This window comes from Orycteropus afer, unplaced genomic scaffold, assembly GCF_000298275.1.
Source record: "Orycteropus afer afer isolate SDZICR_OR568_19922 unplaced genomic scaffold, OryAfe1.0 scaffold00059, whole genome shotgun sequence".
NCBI lineage: Eukaryota > Metazoa > Chordata > Mammalia > Tubulidentata > Orycteropodidae > Orycteropus > Orycteropus afer.
Window position 1 is genome coordinate 2,785,158 of NW_006921646.1, and position 25,923 is coordinate 2,811,080.

Consider the following 25,923-nt stretch of genomic DNA (forward strand, 5'->3'; position numbering starts at 1 on the left):
GATTATCTTCTGTGTCTGTGTTAATTGGTTTCCCTTTTCTTTGTTGAAGAGGGTCTGTGCAGTCTTTATGCCTAGTCCACCATCTTGCCAGAACTCCCCAAAAGCTTTTTTTTTTTAAGGTCTCTTCAGAGATTAACTGATTAAAAGTATGTTACTGAGAGTTTTACCCTATCACTTGATGATATAGCACTGTGCTCTTCCTGTGCCAGGTCCTATAATCCACACTAAGATGTGAGTGACTATAGGTTCCCTCCTGCCTCCATCTCCTCCCAAGGCTATTTAGTGAACCAGATTAATCTGCTTCGTAGAATTTGAGGAAATTTTGGAGGAGATATTTTTTGATTCGGGGCTAATTCCCAGCCTACTGTACTCAAGTGTGGTATATAACCATGTGAAGAAGCAAAGAGCAAAGAGAGTTATTGTGACTTTGACTCTTCTCCTTGGATTTTGGGAAAAGGCAAAGAGAGAACTAGATGGTATAGAAAGAGCTCTAAGGTTCTCTGGGGTTACACTAGCTAACACGGTAGCCACTAGTTACATATGAGTACTGGCTCTTGAAATGTGGCTGATCCAAACTGAGATGTACTGCTACTAGTGTAAAATACACACTGTTGTTGTTATGTGTCTACCAAAAAAAAAAAAGTATAAAAAATACCTTATTTTCACATTGTTTGCATGTTGAAATGGTATTTGGCTACACTGGTTTAAATCATTAAAGTTAATTTCATTTTTTTTTTAAACACTTTTTTTCATGTGGCTACTAGAAAATTTAAAATTACACATGTGGCTCTTGTTATATTTCTTCTGGAAAGCACTGCTCTGGAACTCCTATGATCAATAGCATGTGGATATTTAATTAAAATTAAGTCAACTTAAAAAATTCCCTTCCTTTTTTTCACTAGCCATACTTGAAGTACTCAATATGATCCATAGACTTTACAACATGTCTATCATTGCAGAAAGTTCTTTTGAACAATGCTTCCTTGAAGGCTACACCTCCCTACTTTTTTCGTAAGAAGTACTATAGCCTGGATGTTGGAGCCTCTGGCTAATATGCTTATCTCTCCCTTGGTGTTAGTGATAGAATGATTGCAAACTGGGTCATTACAATCAGCTTGGCTTGCTTTGGGGTGGCATTATTTCTCTCTTTTTTTTCTTTTTTAAATTTTATTGTGTTTTAGGTGAAAGTTTACAGAGCAAAACAGATGCAGCACTGTCTCTCTTTTTTTCTTTATTTTAAGAGCTTGTTTTACATTCAACGTCACACGTACAATTAGTTTCATTCCCCATTCGCCATGTCCAGCCCTAACCCAGTCTCCTCCCCTCCCTGCCCTTCAACCTTCCCCCCTGTGCTCTTCATAATTATGCACTCCTGTTTGACCTGCATTTTCTCAGTTTGAATGTTGGCCCTCTGGTGTCCCATGGTCTATTGCTCTGAGGGATGTATTACCATTGAGTGTGTGGGTGTGGCATCCTGGTTTGAGTGGTCTACGTGTACATTTTGTTAACTCTTGGGCTGAGAGTCTGACCCTGGGGGTGAGTTTTATTCCAGGTGCTGAATGTATTTCAGAGCCGTAGTATTGGGAGTCTCACCAGATTTTATCTGACCAGTAATTCTGGTCATTATTGGGCTTTTGGATTTTGTTCCATGTTTTCCCTCCCACTCTATCCAGGATCTCTATATTTGATCCTTTCCTGAGTGGTTGGCATTGGTAGCCGGGCACCATCCAGTTCTTCTGTCTCTTAAAAGCAAACTGGAGAGCTTACACTTCAGGCTTTAAGAGGAGGTTGACCATTATTGTTTTCCCTCAAGATAAGATAAGGCCTGTTGTTGTTGTTAAGTGCTCATAGGGACCTCTCCTTGGGTTTTCGAGGTGGTATGTCTACTGAAGTAGATTGCTCAGTCTTTCTTCCAAAGAGTGGCTGGTTGGTTTGAATATTCAGCCTTCTGGTTAGCAGTCAAGTGCCTTAGGCACAACCCAAAACTCTCCTTATCACTCTTTCTTAAGGCTAAACTTTGATCTTCCCACTAGCTCATGGGAGAATCTGAATTACTCATTTATGTGTTTTGTTTTATCATTTGTGTCTTGGTAATTGTTAATTATATTTGGCTTCGAGTCTAGATTCTGTTTTAATATGTTTAGTTTATGTAGTTGGTTGTTCTTCTAGCTCCAGTTAATTCCAATTGAGGGAGCAAGTCTCTCTTTCCAGAAGTCTAGGTCATGCATTTTCAACTAGGGTGATATCATCCTGAAGAGGTAAAACTTGACTCTTATTTTAAAAACAGCTTTATTGAGATATAATTCACATACCATACACTTCACCCATTTAGAATATACAATTCAGTATTTTTTAGAATATTCATACTGTGTTTAACAACCATCACCACAATCTAATTTTAAAGCATTTTTGTTCCACTCTAGAAGATACCCTTTACTCATTAGCTGTCCCCCTCCCTTTGCCCTCAGCAATCACTAATCTGCTATCTGTCTTGATATTTGCCTATTCTGGACATTGAAAATTGGTTCTTGGGAGACAAAAAATCTTAGATGTAACACTGGTTTGTGGCCCTCCAAAACCTAACCATACTTTACAAAATCTTTTCCCTTAGTATTTAATTTCCCTTGGGTTTTCTTGGGTGTTTTATGAGCAGCATTAACATTAAGTTCATAGAAGATGTGTAAAATGTATGTAAGATCAGTAGTACGTAATTGTGGTAAAAAAAATAGCTGTGATTGGAGGACTTTCTTAATCGATTGCTGGATCTCAAAGTCATATGGCAAGAGGTGGCCTGTGCATGACTAAGGCTGTCATTGGCTTCCTTGCTAATATTGTTCATGTTTGAGTCTCAGCATCTTTGTGATCAGAATTTCAAGAATCAAATAAAATTAGTTTATATTTTATTTAATTCTATAAAAATCATTCAGTACATAATTAAATTAGTCAAGTGCTGAAAGAAAAAATGTTGACAATATTTGAATATATGTCTAGTAGCTAGTTTAAAGTTATTTTCTTATATCAAGCAAGAGTTATTTTCTCATATCAAGCTAAAAGTTAAGTTCATTAAAAAATAATTTTTTTTAGTAATTAATTTAAAATTTTAAATTATTCCTGGAACTTAACCCTCACTCATGGTTTCCAGCCAAATAATTGATAGGCCTACAAGGTGAACATTTTCACCAGGTAGGTACACTCCTTAGAATATTCAACCAGGGGAGATCAGAAGGGCAATATTTGCACAGGGAGATAGCTCAGGGGGCAGGAATGCATAGGAAAGGAGGACACAGAGGAGAGGTAACTACAGGGAGAAAGTGGGAAGAGAGCTGTTACATTGTGGGGAAGTGCAGTCAATGTCATGAAAAAAAATGTGTATGAACTATTGAATGGAAAATGAATTTGCTCTGTAAACTTTCACTCAAATCACAATAAAAATAAAATGTGATTTTCAATCTTTTGCTGAAAATAACAATGTTGAACAATTTTAAAGACTTTATTATTACTATGTATTTATGTGAATTGCTAATTTCCATATATAATTAGGCACATTGCAATATGTATAAGTAAATGAAGTACATTAAAATGCCCTCAGCAAATATAATTATAAGGTTAAATTAAATATTAATAGCTAATTTATTTTAATTTTTAACTTAAAATTTGTCATTTTTAACCCTGTGTTAAATAAAAGGGTGAGTTTTATACTTAATTGTTTTATGGCTAAAGCACAGATAGACATAGAGTACATAAGCAGACGTGCATTACGTCTGTGGTATTAAAATTTTATTGGGGCAGGCAATGATTAGGAAAAAAATGTATAAAAAGGCTTCTTGAGGGAGTGTTACTGAGGGAAAAAAAAAAGGTTGATTCTTGCCAGGAAGATGAATAGTCTGGAGTTTGGAATGATGAAATCTAGATTGGATGAAATTGACCCTCCTGGTTGAAGGGTACCAGCTTACATGTAGTGGATTCCATAGTATTTTCCTTTTCTCATTTCTGTAGTAGTTTTCCTCGTGCTTTTTGAGCATCTACTATGTACAAGACTCTGCCATATTTTTCACAAATAATAAATGCTGTATATGTTGTTTTTTGCCAACTGTGCAACCTCCCCACGTTATTTTTGTAAGTGTGCTATGCCAGTTGTTTTTACATGTTGCTTAACTTCAGTTGATACTAAGAAGACATAATTAAACTATAAAATAAATAGACCTAATGAACCACTTAAGAAACCGTTGTTGTTGTTGTTGTTGTTATAGCGACCCCTCTTTGGGTTGCTGAGGCAGTATCACTATGGAAGTAGATTGCCCAACCTTCCTTCCGAGGAGTGGTTGGTGGGTTTGAACTGTCAGCCTTCTGGTTAGCAGTCAAGTGCCTTAGGCACTATGCTAAGAGCTCCTAAGAAACCATTAGGTAAATTAATCCACTGTAATTATCAACTTAATAAACACAAACATACAGTTTTGATTATTTTCTGATTACTGAGGGACTGCTAAACTCAATCCATGACTTCTTGATCATGACTTACTTATACCTTTATCATACAATTATGATCAAAAGTAACATTTTCAGACTATTTTATACACATAAGCAGAAAATTAAAGAAAATGAACAGAATGAAAGAAAATGAACACAGCAATGTAATATGGGAAGATGGGTGAATGAGGCCAAAATTTACTTCTGGAAATGCCATGAGACATGCGTGGTATATGTTTGACTAGGCTATGCTAGAACTGTTTATTAACCATTTCCATGCATTCATGAAAAAATTCTAGAGTTTTGTGGGAGACAAGGTAAAAGTGCAGAACAAGGTGGGTCAGATGATATGTAGAAGAAATAGTCCTTACTCTTAAAGTTCTTATTGTCTACTTGCAGAGATGAGATTGAAATGTGGACAGTTCATTCATTTTGTAAGAATTAAATATAAATTCAAGATTAAATATAATTTCAAGATACACATAATGTAATATTTGACTTATTGCTAAAAATTCCAATTTACTTGCCATATTCTATATGTTTACTTTATAATGTCCCTGTCTTTGCAGTGTTCTTAGTATCTGGTACTTTGAATGCACAGCATGTAATGATGTCTAACTAATATCACAACGTTAGCATTGAAGCCAGAGTATGAAAGGAAATAATAAGGGTCATGTTTTCGGAGGAATCTGGCTTATGCTCTCCAGGCTTATGTTGAGGAACAGCAATGCTAATATTGTTAGGTTTTGGGGAAGCAGTCGATCAGAATGTTGAGTGTGTCTATGGGGGATCTAAGATTGAAATTCCTGAAATCCCAAGTGTTGTAGTCTCTGTTGCCTTTCTGGAAATCTAGCAGCTGTTTACAGAGACAATGGGATATAACTTTTTTTTTTTTTTTAATCTTTTAGTGTGTCCATTGACTCTTGCAACTCAAAAAGGGCCTTAGCCTTGCAAATCACCTGACATCATGGCCTTTCAGCTGGCTTTTGGGTTGACACTCAAAAGGACTTCCAGGTGCTTCATTTGGTGTTTAGATTTCTTTGTTACTTCTGCTGTCATTCACCTATATTTTTCTTTTATAGGTGTTTCTGCAAACAGACTCATGGGTGGTGCCATGCAACTTACCTTCCGCAAGATGGCATTTGACTATTACCCCTTTCACTGGGCAGGTAGGAGAATTCTGAAGGGTGACTATTCTAGTTTGGCCCAAAGGATTGAGGGAAGATCAACTGCTCAACAGGAAGATGCCAGGGATTCCAGCATATGCTTAGAGAGGTGTTGAGAACATAATTTTTTAAGGGGAAATCTTTGAGAATCTTATAGACCCCACTATTGATGCTTCTTTATCATTGATGAGTGGAACTCTGGATGGGAGATGTTGCTTTTGAATCTACCCTCTGCCCCTTACTCCCACTAGTTTTAGAGCCTCTCCAGTAGTCTGTATTCAAAGATGGCAGCAGTCGGCAGTGGACTTTTAGGGAGCTTTAGGGGAAGATCACATATGGAATCCAGAAGAACTTGGGTGCTTTTTTTTTTTTTTTAAACTTTTATTGTGCTGAAAGCATATACAACAAGACGTTCGTCAACATAACAACTTCCACGTTTACAGATCAGGGACAGTGATGACATTTTTCATGTTGTGCCACTATTATTGCTATCCTTTCCCAAAATATTCTGTCACCTCTTAGCATAAACTCAGTGCCCCCAAATAAAAACTTCCCCTTCCCCCTCCCTCCTACCCCTGATAACCACTAATACTCTTTGGTGTATATATATAATCTTTTTTTTTTATCTAGAAATTTTCCCTCTTTCCCTCCCATCCCTGGTAACCAACAAAGAAAGTTTCCTTCTATGTATAAACCATTCCTTGACTTTTTACAATAGTGGACTAATACTATATTTGTCCTGTGATAGACTTATTTCACTCAGCACAATGTCCTCCATGTTAATCCACATTTTGTGGTGTTTTGCAGATTCGACATTCTTCTTTAGGGTTGCAGAGTATTCCATTGTGTGTATGTACCGTAGTTTGTTTATCCATTCCTTGGTTGATGGGCACTTAGGTTGTTTCCATCTCTTTGCTATTGTGGATAGTGCTGTGATGAACATGGGTGTCATGCCTCTTACTTCTTTAGGATATATATATATACCTAGTAATGGGATTGCTCGGTCAAATGGTATTTCTATTTCCAACTTTGTAAGGAATTGCCATACCGATTTCCACAGTGGTTTTATCATTTTACAGTCCCACTAGCAGTGTATGAGAGTCAAGAACTTGGGTGCTCTTATTGGATGATTTTTCTTTACCCTAGAGAATTCTGGATTAGGGATGAAGGATCAGATTCTGAGCTATGACTGTACTGATTGAAAGGAAGAAATAGAACATTGGATCATGGTTTGGGGCTAAAAGCTTTTTGCTGTTTTTATTCACAGGTGATAGCTGTAAACACTGGGTACGGCACTGTGAGGCCATGGAGACCCGAGGCCAGTGGGCCCAGAAACTGGTGATGGAGTTTCAGAGTAAAATGGAGAAGTGGCATGAAGAGACAGGTCTAAAACCACCCTGGCACTTTGGGGTGGACTCTCCCTTCCGGAGGAAAGCAGGTCGGTTATGAGAAGTTAGCTCCAGTTTCTTAGCTTCCTGCCATTAACCTTTGAATAACTGGTGGAGATAATCCAATAGGCTAGCTAATTGTCCCCACTTACTTCTAGCTAATTATCCCAACTTTATCCTATTGAGAGACAGAGTGATTTTTTTCTTTATAGAGTTCTGTTTGTCCCCATGGATAGATGTAATGTTGAGTAGAAGTTGGTGTCATCTTTACTCAATAGGTATTACCTTGGTGTCAAAGAGAATACATTTTTTAGCCCCATCCAGGAGCTAGATAGTGTTAAGCTATGTTACATATAGTATTAATGACCTGAATATAGTATTTTCTTAATTCTATTGATAACAAAAATTGAGTATGTCTGATTCTCTTTTCCACTTTCTTATTTTTAGATTCTTTCTCCAGTCCTCGAAAGAACCCCCTTGAGAGAAGTCCCTCTCAGGGCCGACAGACTACTTTTCGGCCCCCAGCATGGAATCGTTTACGCTCCAGCTGCATGGTTGTACGAGTGGATGACCTGGACATCCACCAGGTGAGGATCCTAGGACTTGGGGAAACATGATTGGAAAGGGATAGAATGGTTCATCTGTACGGCAGCTGGAACAGCATGAATAAGAATGTGGAGTTCAGGGTCTTTTTCCCCTCACTTCTTAGTGGACTGATGACTTGGTTTTTTTTCCTCCAGAGGCATGTCTGCTAAGATCAGAATTCTTCCAGTTTTCCTCTGAATGCCCTACTACAAACCTCCCACTGGGGGCGGGGGGACGACAGGGACTTGTGGGTAGTGTTAGACAGGTGTGAGAATGCCTAGAATATGTGTGAAAAGCATCAAGTTCCTCTGACTGGTTTGGGGAGGATGCTAGAGGTTTGTATACTTTCCTCACAGGAAACTAAGTTCTAGTCTGGTACTGCTGTAGATGCTGAGTAACTTATGATTGTGCTTAGGTTTCTACAGCTGGACAGCCCAGTAAGAAACCATCTACACTCCTTTCCTGCAGTCGGAAACTCCACAACCTACCCACTCAGGTCTCTGCCATTCATATTGAATTTACAGAGTATTACTTCCCAGATAATCAGGAGCTTCCAGGTGAGCATCCGGTCTGGTTATTTCTTACTGTCCAGCTCCTGCACTTCATATTTGTCAGCCTTGGGCCCACTACTTAAATTCCCATTTGTTTTTAAGATTTTATGTGTTTGAGTTTAGCACACTTTGATCAAAACTCTGCCCTGTGTAACTATACTTTGCCTTCCAAATATAAAATTAAAGAGTGTAGTTGCTGCTCTGTACATGGTAATTCTTTTTTCCTCTGCTTTCTAGTTCCCTGTCCCAATCTCTACATTCAGCTAAATGGTCTGACGTTTACTATGGATACTGTTAGCTTGCTCTGGGGAAACCTCTTTTGCCTGGATTTATACCGCAGCTTGGAGCAATTTAAAGCTATTTACAAGCTAGAAGATTCAAGCCAGAAAGATGAACACTTGGACATCCGACTGGATGCTTTCCGATTGAAGGTAGGGAGACAATGTGATTTTCATTCCAGTGGACTGTGGAACACAGCTGTAGTCCAGGGTTCTGCTGTTTCTGTTTGATAGAAGTAAAAAAAAATCTTTACAACCCAAATGGCCTATCACATGTCTATTAATGATGCATTGCTAAGCTACTCAAATAAACACTTTGAATTATATTTTATTTTCTCTCTAAAGGTGAGCTTTCCACTGGAGAAGAGAGAGCAGGCTGAGTTGCATCGTCCCCAGGCCCTTGTCATCTCTGCATCAGGCATGACTGCCACCAATACACGTCATGCCCCACATTGTAGCTGTCCAGACCTCCAGAGCCTCTTTCGGGGTTTTGCTTCTACTGAGTTCTTTAATTCTAGCTACATTCATTTCCCCAAGGTTCCAGGTGGCTTTAGCCTTCTGCACATGCTTTTTATACATCATGCCTTCCAGATGGATTCCCGCCTCGCTCAGCCTACTATTTTCCCTCCTCAGAGGCCTAAGGCTTCCCAGGATCTCTGGTCCGTTCACTGTGCCCAGATCTCCTTGGACTTTGAGGGAACAGAGAACTTCAAAGGCCATACCTTGAATTTTGTGGCCCCCTTCCCTTTGTCCATTTGGGCCTGCCTACCCCTCCGCTGGCAGCAAGCCCAGGCACAGAAGTACCTTTTGGTTGCAGAGAGAAGGCTGAAACAGTCAGCCAGCTTTGGTAGTCCTGTCCATTCTGAGGCCCTTGTCCCTGACTCTGTGTCCCATCAGAGGTCAAAGACTGAACAAGATTTGAAAAGCCTATCAGGACTTACGGAAGTTGTGGGAATTCTGCAAGAAGGCAGAGGTGGTATGGACAGCAAAGGGCCTCTGACAGAGGTGGAGGATACAGCAGATATTCACATTCTTGTACACTCCCCTGCACACGTCCGTGTGAGGCTCGACCACTATCAGTACTTGGCTTTGCTCCGTCTAAAGGAGGTGTTACAGGGTCTTCAGGAGCAGCTGACTAAGGATACAGAGGCCATGACTGGGACTCCTCTGCAGGACCAGACAGCTTGTGTTGGTGTTCTCTTCCCCAGTGCCGAAGTGGCTCTGCTCATGCATCCTGTCCCTGTGGCTGGTGAGGCTGACTCTGCAGGTTCAGATACTACCAGCCTCATTGATTCAGAGCTCTCTCCTTCAGAGGATCGGGAGCTAAAGTCTGATGCCTCCTCAGACCAAGGCCCTACAAGCCCTGAGAAGGTCCTGGAGGATAGTGGCATTGAAAATCTGGATGTGTCCCAGGATAGGCCACTGCCTCTCCATAGTAATGGAGAGCTGCAAAACTCAGATTCACTTGCACAGCAGCTGTCAGGGAAGGGCCATGAAGTGGTTGAGTCCCTTCAGGCCAAGAGACTGAGCAGAGCCCAACCATCCAGCTCAGCAGCTGCACTGAAGCCCCCAAGTGGCAGAGATAATGCTGTGAATGGGCAGGGTGAACTCATTCCCTTGAAGAACATTGAGGGGGAGCTGTCAAGTGCTATTCACATGACCAAGGATGCCACCAAGGAGGCCCTACATGCCACCATGGACCTCACCAAAGAAGCTGTGTCCCTGACTAAGGATGCCTTCAGTCTGGGCAAAGATCGAATGACCTCCACCATGCACAAGATGTTGTCTCTGCCCCCAGCCAAGTGAGTGGTTCTCTGCCTCTTTCATTTATCCCCTTTTTTCCTCCTAGTTCTGAACATTGGGCTTAAGGCTTCCTGCTGTTTGTACTTTTAGATTGGGAAGCACCATATAGTCCAGGGGAGTTCATTTGTTGTTGTTATGTGCCGTCGAGTTGGACCTGACTCATAGCGATCCCTCCTTGGGTTTCCAAGGCAGTATCGCTACGGAAGTAGATTGCCCCATCTTCCTTCCAAGGAGTGGCTGGTGGGTTTGAACCGCTAGCCTTCTGGTTAGCAGTCAAGTGCCTTAGGCACTACGCTACCAGAGCTCCCTGGGGGAATTCATAGAATGGCCCAATTAATGTGGCAAAGCCTCTAGTTTTCAGAGCTGCCTATAGGGCAGTGGAGGAATTTTTAAGCTACTTAGAGGAGGTACAGGTTATACTAGTTGGAAAGATTTATTTTCAGGACTACATCTAATTCTGAGGCAAGAGAAGAACGAGAAATTTCAGTAAAGTAACAGAATCCCATGGACTTTCATATGCCTTCATATACTGTAGCCTATTAGGCAGTTTTCAAGTCAGCATTTATTGCTTCCTAGAATTAGGTTATTTTCCTCTTTCACCAGTTCACCATTATTCCCATGATTTATAATATTTTATTTTCAGTGGGGTTTGATGTAATATTTTGTTTAATTTGATACCCGCAGTAGCCCCAGGTATTCATATCCTTAGTTTATAACTGAGGAAACTGAGGTTTCAGATGAGCCCATGGATCCTGTATCTTATAGGTGGAAAAGGTGGAGCTGGTACAGCTTATCAGCCTCTGCTAGGAAGAATTTCATCCATTCATTCTACAAATATTTTTTACACCCTTATTGTATCCCAAGCTCTGTGTCAGGCACTGGAGATACAGTAGGGAATAGGCAGAAAAACAGACATCCGTAGTCAGAAGAGTGGAAAGGTATGGATTTTTCTCTGGATGCTTGTGCTTTTAGGAAATCTTTGTTGGGACATTTTGTGGTTTAGCAAGCATGATATGAAGATCAGTAGTAGCCTTGGGACATTCGTTTAAATGAATTTGTCTTAGATGAGTCTAAACAATGCCTATTGGTGCCGGTACCTGCTAGGCATAGACAGCCTAGGAAGAAGAAGAAAGGAAAACTTATGTGACATAATAATATTGGCCAACATTTATTGAGTGCTTTCTATGTACTAGGCACTGTTCTAAATCCTCACAATATTAACTCATTAAATTCTGGTAACAACCCTATTAAGGCAGGTACTAATATCACCCCCCATTTTACAGATGAGGAAACAGGTTCAGAGAGGTAAGAACCTTGTCAGGATCACACAACTTGTGAGTGGGGTGAGGATTGAAAATCTGGACTCCTAATCACCAAATTGTGTTACCTTTTCTAGATGGAGAAGAGTGAGGGAGATGGGAAAAGAGGAGAGGTGAAAAGGAGAGAAGAAAGGTGTGTGATAAAAGCTCCTTTTAAAACATTAACAGTGATTACACAACTGCTCAGGCTTGTGGCTCTTTCTTAGTCTTTATTCCACTGTGACAGTTGATACTGCTCATCAGATCTTTCTGGCATTTGTGATACCACCCAGTTACTTGCACTTCTCGGCAGAGTTTACTCATTTTCCTTGACTGCTTTCTTCTTCCTTTTATCCTGTAAATGTTGTATTCCCCATGGTGAGGCTGCCCATATTCTGATCACTTTTGACATAATTCTTACTTTCAAATTATAAAAATCATTTGTGTACATTGTATTGACAATATAGAAAATATAAAGTAGAATAAAAAAGAAAATATAAAAATTACTTGTAATGATATTATCCAGAGATAACCTCTATTTATATTTGGGTCTATTTTCTTCTAATTTTTATGCATGGATTTGTGTCCATGTGACTGTTTATATGTGTATACATGTGTGTAATATACACAAATAACATTTTTACAAAAGTAGGATTATATTATTTGTACAGTATTGTATACTGCTTTGTTTACTTAATGTCTTACTGTATTTTTCCATTTATTAGGTATTTGAATGCATGATTTTTAATTGCATGTTTTAATCTAGCAAGTTGATATATCATGATTTATTCAGCCAGTCTACAATTTGGTCCATTTAGTCTGTTTCCAGTTTTTCTCAGGTATCTAATGCTGTGTTAAATCTCCTTATTTTCGTAAACATTACTCTTTGTGTATATTGTACATAGCTGAATCTTTCTTTTGAATTAAAACCCTGAAGTGGAATTGCTGGGTCAAGAGCTGTAAACATTTTTAAAGTTCTGGAAGCATTTGCCATACTTTTAGAAGGTTTATATCAGATGACGCTTTAAATGCTTTCTCTGTAGGTTATTTTATCCATCTCTTTATTTCTTCTGTAGTCTATATTTCTAGTTGTAATTTCCCTCCTCTCCCTTGGTCTTCATTTGAAACTATCTATTGGACATAGCTCCTCATAGATTTCCCAGGGGTACTTTAAACCTTGCACATAAGAAACTAAATTCTCTACACCTCCCTAGACCTGTCTGTCTTCTTCTGATACCACCATTCTTCTGCTCATTCAGGTTCCTTATTTTAGCTTTTTCTTTCTTCCAGTTATTTGTTAGGTTCTGGGCATAATCCCTAAAGCAGAGGTTCTCAAACTGAGTGTGCATCAGAATTGCACAAAGGGCTTATTAAAATACAGATTGCTGGGCCTTGCCCTCAGAGTTCCTCATTCAGTAGGTCTGAATATGATTTTGTATTTCAAAATGTTCAGGCCTTTTTCTTGTGCCCCCTGAATTTTGTTTGAACTCCTAAATATGGTGTAGTCAATTATTATGTTGTATCCATATGGCACTTTATAGTTTTCAAAATACTTTCACATTTATAAACTTTTATTCAGCGCTTTCTATAAAACATGGCTGTAACCCATGTAAAAAAAAACAAACTCACTGCCACCGCCATTGGGTTTCTGAGGTGGTAAATCATTACAAAAGTAGATTGTCCAGTCTTCCATGGAGCAGCTGGTGGGTTTGAACTACTGACCTTCTGGTTAGCAGTCAAGTGCCTTATTCACTATGCCATCAGAGCCCCCACGTAACCCATGTAGTTTTTCATGTGTGAAAAAAGCACATAGTGGAAAGTTGGGAGACTTGGGTTTTTGTTAATTCCATGTTTTACTGTAGCCTTTGGTCAGTTTCTTCATAAGTAAAATAGGAGAGTAATACTAAAAGTTCTTTAAAGCTTTTTTTTGGTTTGTTTTCCCTTACTGGGCATAGCCTTCCTTTAGTCTCCCCAACAAAATCCATATTCCACTTAGGTTGAACTACTTGCTGGTCTCCAAAGGTCCTTTTTGTTTTCTGGGATCCATGCCTTTGCTCGTGTTGTTTTTTTCCCCTATACAATGACCTCTTTCTTATTTCCTACTTTCACAGTTCTTCCTGGAACACCTCAAGTGCCATCTCTTTTCCATAAAGCCATCCTTTTCTCCTCATCCTTTCTCCCCTCTGATATTGCCTAGCCTACTTGGCCTGGGAGTCTGTGCCTCTTATGGCATATGTGACTTACTACTATGTAGTGTTGTTATTTATGTATGTCTCCTTTTTTCCTGATACCAAAAAACAAAAAGCCAAACTCATTGCCATCAAGTCGTTTCTGACTCATAGCAACCCCCATTGGGTTTCTGAGGCTGTAAATCTTTACAGATTGCCCAGTCTTCCCTCCATGGAGCAGCTGGTGGGTTTGAACCACTGACTTTCCAGTTAGTAATGAAGTCCCTTATCCACTACACTACCAGAGCTCCTTTTTTCTTGATAGATTATATAAATTCTTTAAGGACAAACACTATCTTTGTTATCATTTCATTCTCTCCCCCACCCCTGGCCTGTACCTAATATGGTGCCTGTGTACAGAAGTTATTCAGTAAATATTTGTGGAGTGAATGTGGATGGCTTCAGATGCCATTCATAATCTGCAGGGATATAGGTAGCTAGTGTCTTCTGTGTACAGAATAACCCTCAATAACCTTGATATTTAATATTGACGTGAAAGTGCTGTTTATATAGTTTGAGATACTGGAATAAGAGGATTCAGAAAAGCCAATGGTTGAAAAATGGCATGATCTCCTTATAGTAGGAATTAGGTGAAGTCACTATTTATGTTCACGTTAACTGTCTGGACTCAAGGGAGGAGTGTTGCAAGGAGGTGGGAACATACATGCCTTCTAAGCCACATTAGTGTTTTTTGTTTTATTTTTCTGAAACAGGGAGCCCATGGCAAAGATAGATGAGGGGGTGACAGCCCCAGTGAGTGGAGGTGCTGCCCGACTCCGCTTTTTCTCCATGAAGAGGACAATGTCTCAGCAGTCATTTGATGGTATCTCATTGGATAGCAGTGGCCCTGAAGACCAGATTTCAGTGGACAGCAATGGCAGCGATGGCTTTGTGATGCTCTTGGAATCTGGTAAGTGGAAGCAGAGCTGGGCAGAGTTGCAGAAGTCCAGACAGGGCTGTCTTGCTACCTGTATTCAGGCAAGCAGGATTCAGAAGGAGCTGTGATTTGAAAAAATAAATGTTTTCTTAAATTATACCCTCCCTTCCTCTCCCCACCCCCCCAAAAAAAATAGAGAGACAAATTTTAATAGTTCTGGGGCTCTGACTTTACCTCCATATCTAGTTGATTATTGATTGGTACACCACCTTTATCACAAAAAGAGACAAACTAAAGGAGTGGCACTGTTTTTTTTTTTTTTTTTTTTACTTTCATGATGAAAACATAACAAGACATTTGCCAGCATAATGACTTCTACATTTAGAGCTCAGGGGCATTGATTACATTTTTCATATTGTGCCACCATTATTGCTATCCTTTTCTAAGATATTTCTCCACCATTATCATAAACTCAGTGCCCCGTAAAGAAAAGCTTCCCCATTCCCTCCTCCCTCTTACCCTGGTAACCACTAATAATCTAATAATCTTTGTTTTATATATATATATATATATATATATATATACACACACACACACACACACACATATACATATACACACATATATGTATATATGTATATACACACATATACATACACACACACACATATATTCCACCCCCCCAACCTATCTAGGAATTTAGCTTCCCTGCCTCCCCACCCATCCCTGGTAACGAACAAAGTTTCCTTCTATGTATAAACTTTTTTGTTGACTTTTTACAGTAGCACAATAATACAATATTTGTGCTCCTGTGATTGCCTTCACTTAGCATAATGTCCTCCAAGTTCATTCACATTATGTGGTATTTTGCAGGTTCTGCATTCTTTGGATTGCATAGTATTCCACAGTTTATCTATTCCTTAGTTGATGGGTACTTAGGTTGTTTCCATTTCTTTGCTACTCTGAATAGTGCTGCAATAAACATGGGTGTGAGTGGCACTGTTCTTATAGCCATGTAGCTGCAGCAGTAGAATTAGCTTTGTGGCTGGTGTCATTGGTGTGTATGTGTTGTCTGTTTTATGCCTGTCTGTGTATTTTATTGTTGGAAAACAACTAGCAACTGTTTTTGACTGATAAAATGAGTAACTTTTAGGAATTCGATCAGTCATTTCTGGAAGTTACACTGGTTCTTTCAGCATACTGAGATAGAAACTTATTAAATGGTGCCTTAAGAGTATTGAAATGAAAATAAGATAAAAAGAATGCACTATTTCTTAATTTAGAGGGTGCTACCCATGTTTGTTTTGTTATTTTTAACCTCAGATGAGAAATTTCAGATGTGGGGAGAACTTCACAGAATCAACTAATGAACCCTGCCTGATACAGCCATCACCTACCTTCAACTATTAAGAACCCATAGCTCTTCTTGTATCATATACATTCTTGCCCTTTTCCCTTGTTGCTGTTGTTGTTAGGTACTGTTGAGTCGGCTCCAACTCATAGCGACCCTATGTGCAACAGAATGAAACACTGCCTGGTGCCGTGCCAGCCTCACATGAGGTGATTGAAAATACCGTGGCTTGGGTTAGGTGTACCTTAGTCTTCAAGCAAACATCTTTGCTCTTCATCACTTGAAAGAGGTCTTTTGTGGCTGATTTGCCCAATGCAGTATGTCATCTGATGTCTTGACTGTTGCTTCCACAGGTGTTGATTGTCGAACCAAGCAATATGAAATCTTTGACAACGTCAATATTTTCTCCATTTATCATGATGCTGCTTATTAGTCCAGTTGTAAGGATTTCCGTTTTCTTTATGTTGACATGGGAGCTCTGGTAGCACAGTGCCTAAGGCATTTGACTGCTAACCAGAAGGCTGGCGGTTCAAACCCACCAGCCACTCCTCGGAAGGAAGATTGGGCAATCTACTTCCATAGTGATACTGCCTCGGAAACCCAGGGAGGGGTCGCTATGAGTCGGCTCCAACTCGACGGCAGTGAGTTTGGTTTGGTTTAGATATGTTGAGATGTTATCCATACTGCAGACTGTTGTCTTCAATCTTCATCAGTAAGTGCTGCAAGTCATCCTCACTTTCAGCAAGCAAAATTGTGTCAGGTTGTTAATGAATCTTTCTCCAATCCTGATGCTATGTTCATCTTCATATAGTCCAGCTTCTCGGATTATTTGCTCATCATACAGATTAAGTATGGTGGAAGGATACAACCCTCACACACTCCCTTCCTGATTTTAAACCATGCAGTATCCCCTTGTTCTGTTCGAACTTGATCTATGTACAGGTTCCTGATGAGCAAAATTAAGTGTTCTGGAATTCCCATTCTTTTTAATGTTATCCATAATTTGTTGTAATCTACACAATCGAATGCTTTTGCATAGTCAATAAAATACAAGTAAACATCTTTCTGGTATTCTTTGCTTTGAGCCAAGATCCATCTGACATCAGCAGTGATATCCCTTGTTCCACATCCTCTTCTAAAGCCAGCTTGCATTTCTGGAAGTTCTCTGTCAGTATAGTGCTGCGACCATTTTTTAATTATCTTCAGTAAGATATTACTTGCGTGTGATATTAATGATACTGTTCAATAATTTCCACATTCTGTGGGATCATGTTTCTTTGGAATGGGTACAAATATGGATCTTTTCCAGTCAATTGGCCAAGTAGTTGTCCTCCAGATTTCTTGGCACAGACGAGTGAGTAACTCTAGGGCAGCATCCATTTGTTGAAACATCTCAGTGGGTATTCCGTTGATTCCTGGAGCACTGTTCTTTGCCAATTCCCTCAATGCAGCTTTGACTTCTTCCTTTAATACCACTGGTTCTTGATCATATGCCACCACCTCCTGAAATGAATGAACATTGAGCAGAATCTTTTTGGTACAGTGGCTGTGTGTATTCCTTCCATCTTCTTTTGATGTTTCTTGCATCATTCAGTATTTTGCCATGGAATCAATATTTCAACTAGAGGTTTGAAGTTTTTCTTGAGTTCTTTCAGCTTGAGAAATGCTGAACATGTTCTTCCCTTTTGGTTTTCTAACTCCAGGTCTTTGCACATTTCATTATAATAATTGACTTTGTTTTCTTCACCTGCTCTTTGAAATCTTCTGTTTACCTCTTTTATCTTGTCATTTCTTCCATTTGCTTTAGCTACTCTTCGCTCAAGAACAAGTTTCAGAGTCTCTTCTGATGTCCATTTTGGTCTTTTCTTCTTTTCCTGTCTTTTTAATGACTTTTGTTTTCTTCGTGATGTTCTGGATGTCATCCTATAATTCCTCTGGTTTTTGGTCATTGGTATTCAGTGCTTCAAATCTATTCTTTGATGGTCTCTAAATTCAGGAGGGATATAATCAAGATCATATTTTGGCTCTTATGGACTTGTTTTGTTTTCAGCTTCACCTTGAACTTGCATATGAGCAGTTGATGGTCTCTTCCACTGTCAGTTCCTGGCTTTGTTTTGACTGAAGATTTTGAGCTTCTCTATGACCTTTTTCCACAGATGTAGTCGGTTTGATTCCTGTGTACTCCATCTGGCAAAGTCCACATGTGTAGCCACCATTTATGCTGTTGAAAAAAGATATTTGCAATGAATAAGTCGTTGGTCTTGCAAAATTCTTATCTTGCGATCTCCAGCGTTGTTTTATCACCAAGGGCATATTTTTCAACTACCAATGATTCTTCTTTGTTTTCAACTTTTGCATTGCAATTGCCAGTGATAATCAATACATCTTGATTGCATGTTTGGTCAATTTCAGACTGTAGAAGTTGGTAAAAATCTTTAATTTCCTCATCTGTGACTTTGGTGATTGTATAGTAGTATTGACTGGTCATCTTTGTAGATGTATAGATATTATCCTATCATTGACAGGATTGTACTTCAGGATAGAACTTGAAACATTCTTTGTATTTATTGTGATGATGAATACCACACCATTCCTCTTCAGTTTGTCATTGCTGGTATAGTAGATTGTATAGTTGTCTGATTCAAAATGGCCAAAACCAGTCCATTTTAGCTCACTGATAACGCAGGATATTGATCTTCATGGGTTCCATTTCATTTTGAGAACTTCCAGTTTTCCTAGATTCGTACTTCATGCGTTGCATGTTCTGATTATTAATGGATGTTTGTAGCTGTTTCTTCTCATTTTGAGTTGTGCCACATTAGCAAATGGATGTGCCAAAAGCTTTACTCCATCTACGTCAGCTCTACTCTGTGGAGGCAGCTCTTCCCAGTTGTATTTTGAGTGCCTTCCGACTTGAGGGGCTCATCTTCCAGCACTATATTGGACAGTGTTTCAGGGCTATTCATAAATTTTTCTAGTAATATATCAGACAGTGTTTCACTGCTATTCGTAAGGTTTTCACTGGCCAATTCTTTGAGAAGTGGATGACCCCTTCCTTCTTCCAAGTCTGTCTTAGTCTGGAAACTCTGCTGAAACCTGTCCACCATGGGTGACCCTGCTGGTATTTGAAATACTGGTGGGATAGCCTCCAGCTTCACAGCAACATGCAAGCCACCACAGTATGACAAACTGACAGACAAGTGGTGGGTCCCCTTCCCTTACTCCTAAATTATTTTAAAGCAAATTCCAAACATCATATGATTTTATCCATAAATATTTTCAGTTTGCATCTCTGAAAGGTAGAGACTTTCTTTTTCTTTTTTTTTTCCTTTTTATTGTGATTTGGATGAAAATTTACAGAGAAATACACTTTCCATAAAGCAGTTCACATACACTTTGTCTCATGACATTGACCACAATTTACCACAATGCAACATCTCCCCTCCTACTTCCTTCCCATAGTTACCTCTTCCCCGTGTCCATCCCTCCATGCACTCCTGCCCCCTGAGCTGTCTCCCTGTGCATAAGCAGCCCTTCTTTCTCCCATGATTGTTCTCTCCAAGGAGTGTATCTACCACAGGTAAATGTTCAACTCATAGGCCTGTCTGTTTGGCTAGAAGCCACAGGTATGCATTCAGTTCCAGACCTGAAGGGCAGCCAGGGGCCAGAGTCTCAGTGGTTCTACCAGGCTCTATCGGACCAGCAAACCTGGTCCCTGCTTTTTATTTTTCCCCCTCAAATGATTTTGAGTTTTGTTCCACATTGTTCTCCCTATCTATCCAGGATCTCCTACATAGTTCCTCTTCCAAGTGGTTGACAGTAGTAGCCGGGCACCATCTAGTTCTTCTGGTTTCATAGTCATATAGGCTGCAGATTGGATGGTGTACCAGTCGCTAGGACTAATTGTTTTCATGAATATTTGGTTTTCTTCATTCTTCTTTGCTCTGGACGAGGAGAGACCCATTGTTGCATCTAGATGGCAGCTTGCAAGCTTTCAAGATCTCAGTCACTTCTCGCCGCAGTAGGAGGTGGAACAGTGTTTTGTGTACTATGTTATGCCAATTGAGCTTGATGTCCTCTGCGACTATGGTCCATAGCCCACAGGTTCAACTGCTCGGTCCCTCTGGGTAGCTGGCTGTGACCAAGCAGTGACTACAGCCTTGCCCCTTGTCAGCCCCATTATACACTTGGGAATTCAGATCATTCACATAAAATTATTGGACCACTGTCTGCCAACCCTATACATGTTCTTGGGTGCACTCCCTACTTCATATACATACCTAATATTTCAGCCTGTCCACCCATCTATCCACCCATTTACCCGTGTTTGCCTTCACTGACCATGCCATACTATATGCGCAAAAGGGTTCATCTTTGTTGTCTGTACTTCCCACGTGCAGGTAGAGACTTTCTTCAAATGTGACCAAATACCATTATTACACTTTAAAAAATTAACAGTAATTTTTTAACTTCATCAACTAGTTAGTCTTTAAATTTCCAGTTGTCTCATAAATGTCATAAATGTTTTGTTTTGTTTCTGGAGGTTAGATTTGAACCAACTTTTTGACTGTTGAATCCTTTTTTCTCCTTTCTCATGCAGAATCTGGTACAGAATCTGTCCCACCAGATTCTCTCCAAAGTGTCTTGGATGATGCTGGTGTTCAAGGGAACTCTGCTGTAGATAATTATGACCAGGGGTCACCAGAGGCCCACAGTTCAGTCTCACCCAGTGGAGAAGACCTTAGTCTTCACCCGGTCAGCTACTCTACTTGCTTCTCTGCAGAGGGTAAGCTCTGGGCTGGAAGCTTGGGACTCAGAGCTAAGAGAGTCTCCTTTTACAGGTCTCAGTTCTGGTCCTGAAGGTGAATGAGGTGTCTTTTGGGATTGAGGTACGTGGCGAGGACCTGACAGTGGCCTTGCAAGCAGAGGAACTGACCCTTCAGCAGCTGGGCACCATGGGGCTCTGGCAGTTCCTACATGGACAATGCCCAGGTGAGGATGGTGGCCATTCTAGGAAAGGCCAGTGGGATTTATCTGGGCACAGCCATAGCTTAACTTTTGCCTGTCACTGTGTTCTAAGGGAGCTGCCATAGTGCCAAGCCTTTGACCATTCTCTCTGTCAACCATTAGGGGTAGGAAGAACTCCAGTGAAGTTTTCTTTTTGCAAAGAAAAGAGCTCTTTCTGGGGCTTTGAATTCACGTGGCCCTTCTCCACCTTCACTTCTCTGGCATTCCTTCAGCTTTTACAGGACAGTATCCACTTCTTCATTTGTGGGCTGCTAATAAATAAAACTATATCTGATCACGAAACTCCCATTATTCAGAATCAGTCCTTTCATGTCAGTTATGATTTATACTTTAAAAGATGATCAGGAGAAATCTGGATTTACATAAGATGATTTGTTTAAAAATACTTTTTAAAATATCAAGTAGAGACTAAAGAATACTTATATATGAAAGGCATGAAAGTAGCAATACAATAAGCCCATGTCCTTATCACCTAGCTCAATAAATAGAACAGTACCATTAGCTTTTTAGAGTCTCTGGGATCCTTCACCTGATCATCCTCTGTCCCTCACCCATCAGATGTAATCATTAGCCTGAATTTTGTGTTTATTATTCTCTTCCTTTACTTTATAATTTTGCCACAATTTTGTATCAGTGTATTATTATTATTATTATTTTAACTTTTATTGTGGTGAAAACATACACACCAAGACATTCACCAACATAACAACTTCGGAAGTTTTTTTAAATTTCTCTTTTTTTGTGTGGTAAATGTATCTGTGTAACAAAATATTTGCCATTTAAACAATCTTCATATGTACAGTTTAGTGATACAGTGTTCATCATATTCAACCATCACTCTTACCTGTTCTCATTTTTTCTGTTATTGTTAATATAAGTTCAGTGCTCCTAAATACTGAGGCTTCCTTTTCTCCTCTTTCCTACTACTCCTTGAGACTATCTTAATAGAATCATAGTTTATAGTCTTTTTTGATTTTCTTTTCACTTGACTTGATAGTCTTGACATTCTTCTTTGTTTTTGAGTTAGCTATAATGCATTCGTTTTCACTACTGTATAATATTTTGTTGTATTACAGGTATACATTTTTCACTTTTTAAAAAACACCTTTACTGATGTATAATTTTACATACTATAAAACTCACTCATTTTAAGTATTGCTGTTGTCTGCCATCAGTTCTGACTCGTAGTCAACCTATGTGACAGAGTAGAACTGCCCCATAGGGTCTCCTAGGCTGCAGTCTTTATGGGAGTGGATGACCAGGTTGTTTCTCCTATGAAGTGGCTGGGTGGGTTCAAATCTCTGACCTTTCAGGTAGCAGCCAAGCACTTAATCATTGCACCACCAGAATGCCTTCATTTTAAGTATATAGTTTGAAAAATATTTAGTAAATTTATAGACCTGTGAAACTATCATCACAGTCCAATTTTGAAACATTATTATCACCCCATTACCGGCTCGGGACCATAGTTGCAAGGGACATCAAGCTCAATTGACATAACATATTACATAAAACATTGTTTCACCTCTTACTTTGGCGAGTAGTGACTGGGATCTTAAAAGGTTGCAAGCAGCCATCTAGATGCAATGATGGATGTCTCCTCGTCCAGAAGAATAAATAAAACCAGAGATTGATGGAAACGATTAGTCCAAGCGACTGGTACACCATGCAGTCCTCAGCCTATGTAACTGTGAGACCAGAAGAACTAGATGGTGCCCAGCTACCACTGTTAATCACTCAGAGGGGGATCTGTGTAGGAGATCCTGGATAGAGTGGGAGAACAATGTGGAACAAAACTCAGTATCATTTGTGGGGAAAAAAAAAGGGACCAGGTGTGCTGGTCTGATAGAACCTGGTGGAACCACTGAGACTATGGCCCCTAGCTACCCTTCAGGTCTAGAATTGAACCCACCTGTGGCTTCCAGCCAAACAAAAGACAGGCAGATGAGGTGAACATTTACACTAGGTAGATATACTCCTTGGAGAGAATAGTCATGGGAGAATAGGAGGGCTTTGTATACATGAGGAGACGGGACAGGAGTACATGGAGGGAAAGACACAGGGAAGAGGTAATTAATTATAGGGAGGAAGTGGGAGGGGAGCTGTTGCGTTTTGGTAAATTGTAGTCAATGTCATGAGACAAAGTTTATGTGAACTGCTGTGTGGAAAGTTAATTTGCTCTGTTAACTTTCACCCAAATCACACACACACACACACACACACATGCACACAGATCCCATTACCACTATTTATTCTGAACAGACATTTGAGTTTGGTTGTTTTTGTTGTTTTAGATTGTTGCCATAAACAACCCTGTTCATGTCTCGTGGTACATACCACGCAACCCCCTCATGTGTTAATTTCCTACGCATGCTGTGGTTAGACGAGTGCACATTATTTATGTGGGTGCATTGTTTTTTAAAACAATAGGATATGTTCAAGAGTTTCTCCAGGGTTATATTCCTGAGAATATAATTTCTAGATCATTAGCATAGGTACAGCTTCAACTTTACCAGATAATGGCAAATTCTTTTCCCAAGTGGTTGTACCAATTCAGTCTCCTAAGTGTAAAAGCTGTTTGATATCCTTGGCTATACCTGGGATTGTCCTTTGTGGAGTTTTGGCCAGGTTAGCATAGATCCTGCTTGGCTGTATCAGAGAGAGTTGAGAAGACCAAGTCTTTGATAAGGGAAGAGACATTCAAATTTAGCTGAGCTGAAGGTGCTATGTTTTAAGAGCTTTCCCTTGGCTATTAGACCTTCTAAGGAAGGCCAGCTTTTTATTACTCCTTAACCTCACGTCTGCTTTGAGTGGCTAAGCCCATGGACTTTGCTCTCAGAGTTCCTGGGTTCAAATCTTAGCCTTGCTGCTTATGAGTTGTTTAAATTTGGGCAAGTTATTCTCTGTGCCTTAGTTCTTGCATCTATAAGGTAAGAGTGGTGATAATACTTTTTGGCGTGGGATTTTTATGAATATTAAGTATATGTAAAGTGCTTAGAACAGTCCCTGGCTGTTTCTATTTTTCTTCTCAAAGGTACAGATTTTCAGGAATCCTCAAAGACTGGCCATATCAGGCCAGCTGTGGGCCTTCGCTTTGAGGTGGGGCCTGGTGCAGCTATTCATTCCCCCCTGGCCACTCAGAATGGCTTCTTGCACTTCTTGCTTCGTGGCTGTGACTTAGAGCTCCTCACTTCAGTGCTCAATGGCCTGGGTCCCTTCTTGGAGGATGAGGAGATTCCAGTGGTGATTCCCATGCAGGTTGAACTCCTTAACTCCAGCATCACCCTAAAGGTGAGAGGAACCTTGGTTTTTCCACTGGACTTTGTTGGGGATGGAATTCTGGGAGTGACAGCTGTCAACTTCTTCCCTTGTTACCATAAAATACTGTGAGGATCATAAAATACTGTGAGGATCAAGTAAGAAAATGCACTTAGTCAGTGTTCTACCTGTGTCCATTGCTATAGAGTTGATTCTGACTCATAGTGACCCTAAATATCCAAAGCTGTAAATCTTTATGGAAGCATACTGCTACATCTTTCTCTCAGAGTGGCTGATGGATTTGAACTGCTGACATTTTGGTTAGCAGCTGAGCACTTTGTTTGTCAGAAAAGCCCTGGGTTCAAGTAAGGAGATCTTGCCTGTAATCTTAGCTTTGTCTTTGTCTTGAAACATGACCATGTGCATACTATTAGGATATTTAAGCCTCAGCTTCACTCTAGAATGGGACTCAGTTATACCTCTTATATTTTGCAATAATGTGTGAAGTAATGACATAAAAGTGCTTAAAGCTGAATGGTGGCAGGATGGGTTGTGTTATCTAAATTGCCCTTAGTTAGTTGGGAGCATCATATGGTTTCCTTCTCTTCCTGCAGGATGATATCCCCCCCATCTATCCGACATCCCCAGGCCCTATCCCCATCACTCTGGCCATGGAGCACATTATGCTGAAGCGAAGTGATGATGGTGTGTTCCACATAGGTGGTGAGTCAGGCTTGTCAGCCTCATTACTTTTCTATGTCTTTCTCTTATGAGGGAATAGGTGACAGCTCAGAATTGTCCAGCTATTGACAGCAGTTTGTCACTTTGAATCTTTACTTTTTTTCCAGCTGCTGCTCAGGACAGACCATCAACAGAAGTACCTAAAAGTGAGAAGAGGCAGCCCTCAAAAGAACAGGTGTTTCTGGTGCCCACAGGAGAGGCTTTTGGACAGCAGGTGAGGACCTAACTGAAGAGTATCTTTTCCATAAGCCCATAGGGACTGTGAGTGGAGGAAGCTGGTAAAACCCTAAGGGCTGAAAATGTTGCTGTGCTATGTTAACTGGGTAGTTTGGGCTCCTGTCACCTAGCAGCAGCTTCTAGAAGTGCTGAATAAAGGCTGCAAGTCAAGAGCTGGAGTTGAATGGTTGCTAATCACATATTCCACATGTTGAGTTCTCTTGGTCATTGCCCTAACTTGTGGATTTTTGTTTGGATCCTTCATTCCTATTCTCCTTACTGCCTCTTGTTGAAAGGTGGCATTACCCTAGTCTGTTAATTAATTGCAAACTACTTATTGTTCCTCAGGTCAAAGAACTGCCTACCCTACAAAAGGAGCTTATAGAAACCAAACAAGCATTGGCCATTGCCAACCAGGATAAAGAAAAACTTCTTCAGGAGATTAGGAAATATAACCCCCTCTTTGAGCTCTGACAGCAGCGGCTCAAGTGCCTGTGCCAAGGAGAGAGGAGATCACCAGCAATAGCACCATCATCTAGGACAGACGCCTCCATCCAGTGTTGAATAAGTCTGCCTAAGGATGTTGGAGAGACTGAGGAGTGCCTGACTTACTCCTTGGGGGTGTGCTTTCTACTAGCTGTTCTATCATGGATAGAGGATGCATGACCATGTCCCAGGAAATTGGCAA

The 25,923-nt window shown here is 40.1% G+C and overlaps 1 protein-coding gene across 1 annotated transcript in view; it reads left to right on the forward strand.

Annotated features, from left to right (window-relative positions):
- Nucleotides 1-25,709, forward strand: part of UHRF1BP1 (UHRF1 binding protein 1) — a 108,115-nt gene extending 82,406 nt beyond the window's left edge. The window contains exons 9-21 of the mRNA XM_007939361.2: nt 5,550-5,636; nt 6,901-7,071; nt 7,469-7,608; nt 8,022-8,163; nt 8,395-8,588; nt 8,781-10,237; nt 14,478-14,674; nt 20,593-20,747; nt 20,834-20,984; nt 24,055-24,311; nt 24,893-25,001; nt 25,127-25,233; nt 25,584-25,709. Coding sequence (XP_007937552.1) covers nt 5,550-5,636; nt 6,901-7,071; nt 7,469-7,608; nt 8,022-8,163; nt 8,395-8,588; nt 8,781-10,237; nt 14,478-14,674; nt 20,593-20,747; nt 20,834-20,984; nt 24,055-24,311; nt 24,893-25,001; nt 25,127-25,233; nt 25,584-25,709 — 3,293 coding nt within the window. The remainder of the gene's footprint in view (nt 1-5,549; nt 5,637-6,900; nt 7,072-7,468; nt 7,609-8,021; nt 8,164-8,394; nt 8,589-8,780; nt 10,238-14,477; nt 14,675-20,592; nt 20,748-20,833; nt 20,985-24,054; nt 24,312-24,892; nt 25,002-25,126; nt 25,234-25,583) is intronic.
- Nucleotides 25,710-25,923: the final 214 nt, after the last annotated feature.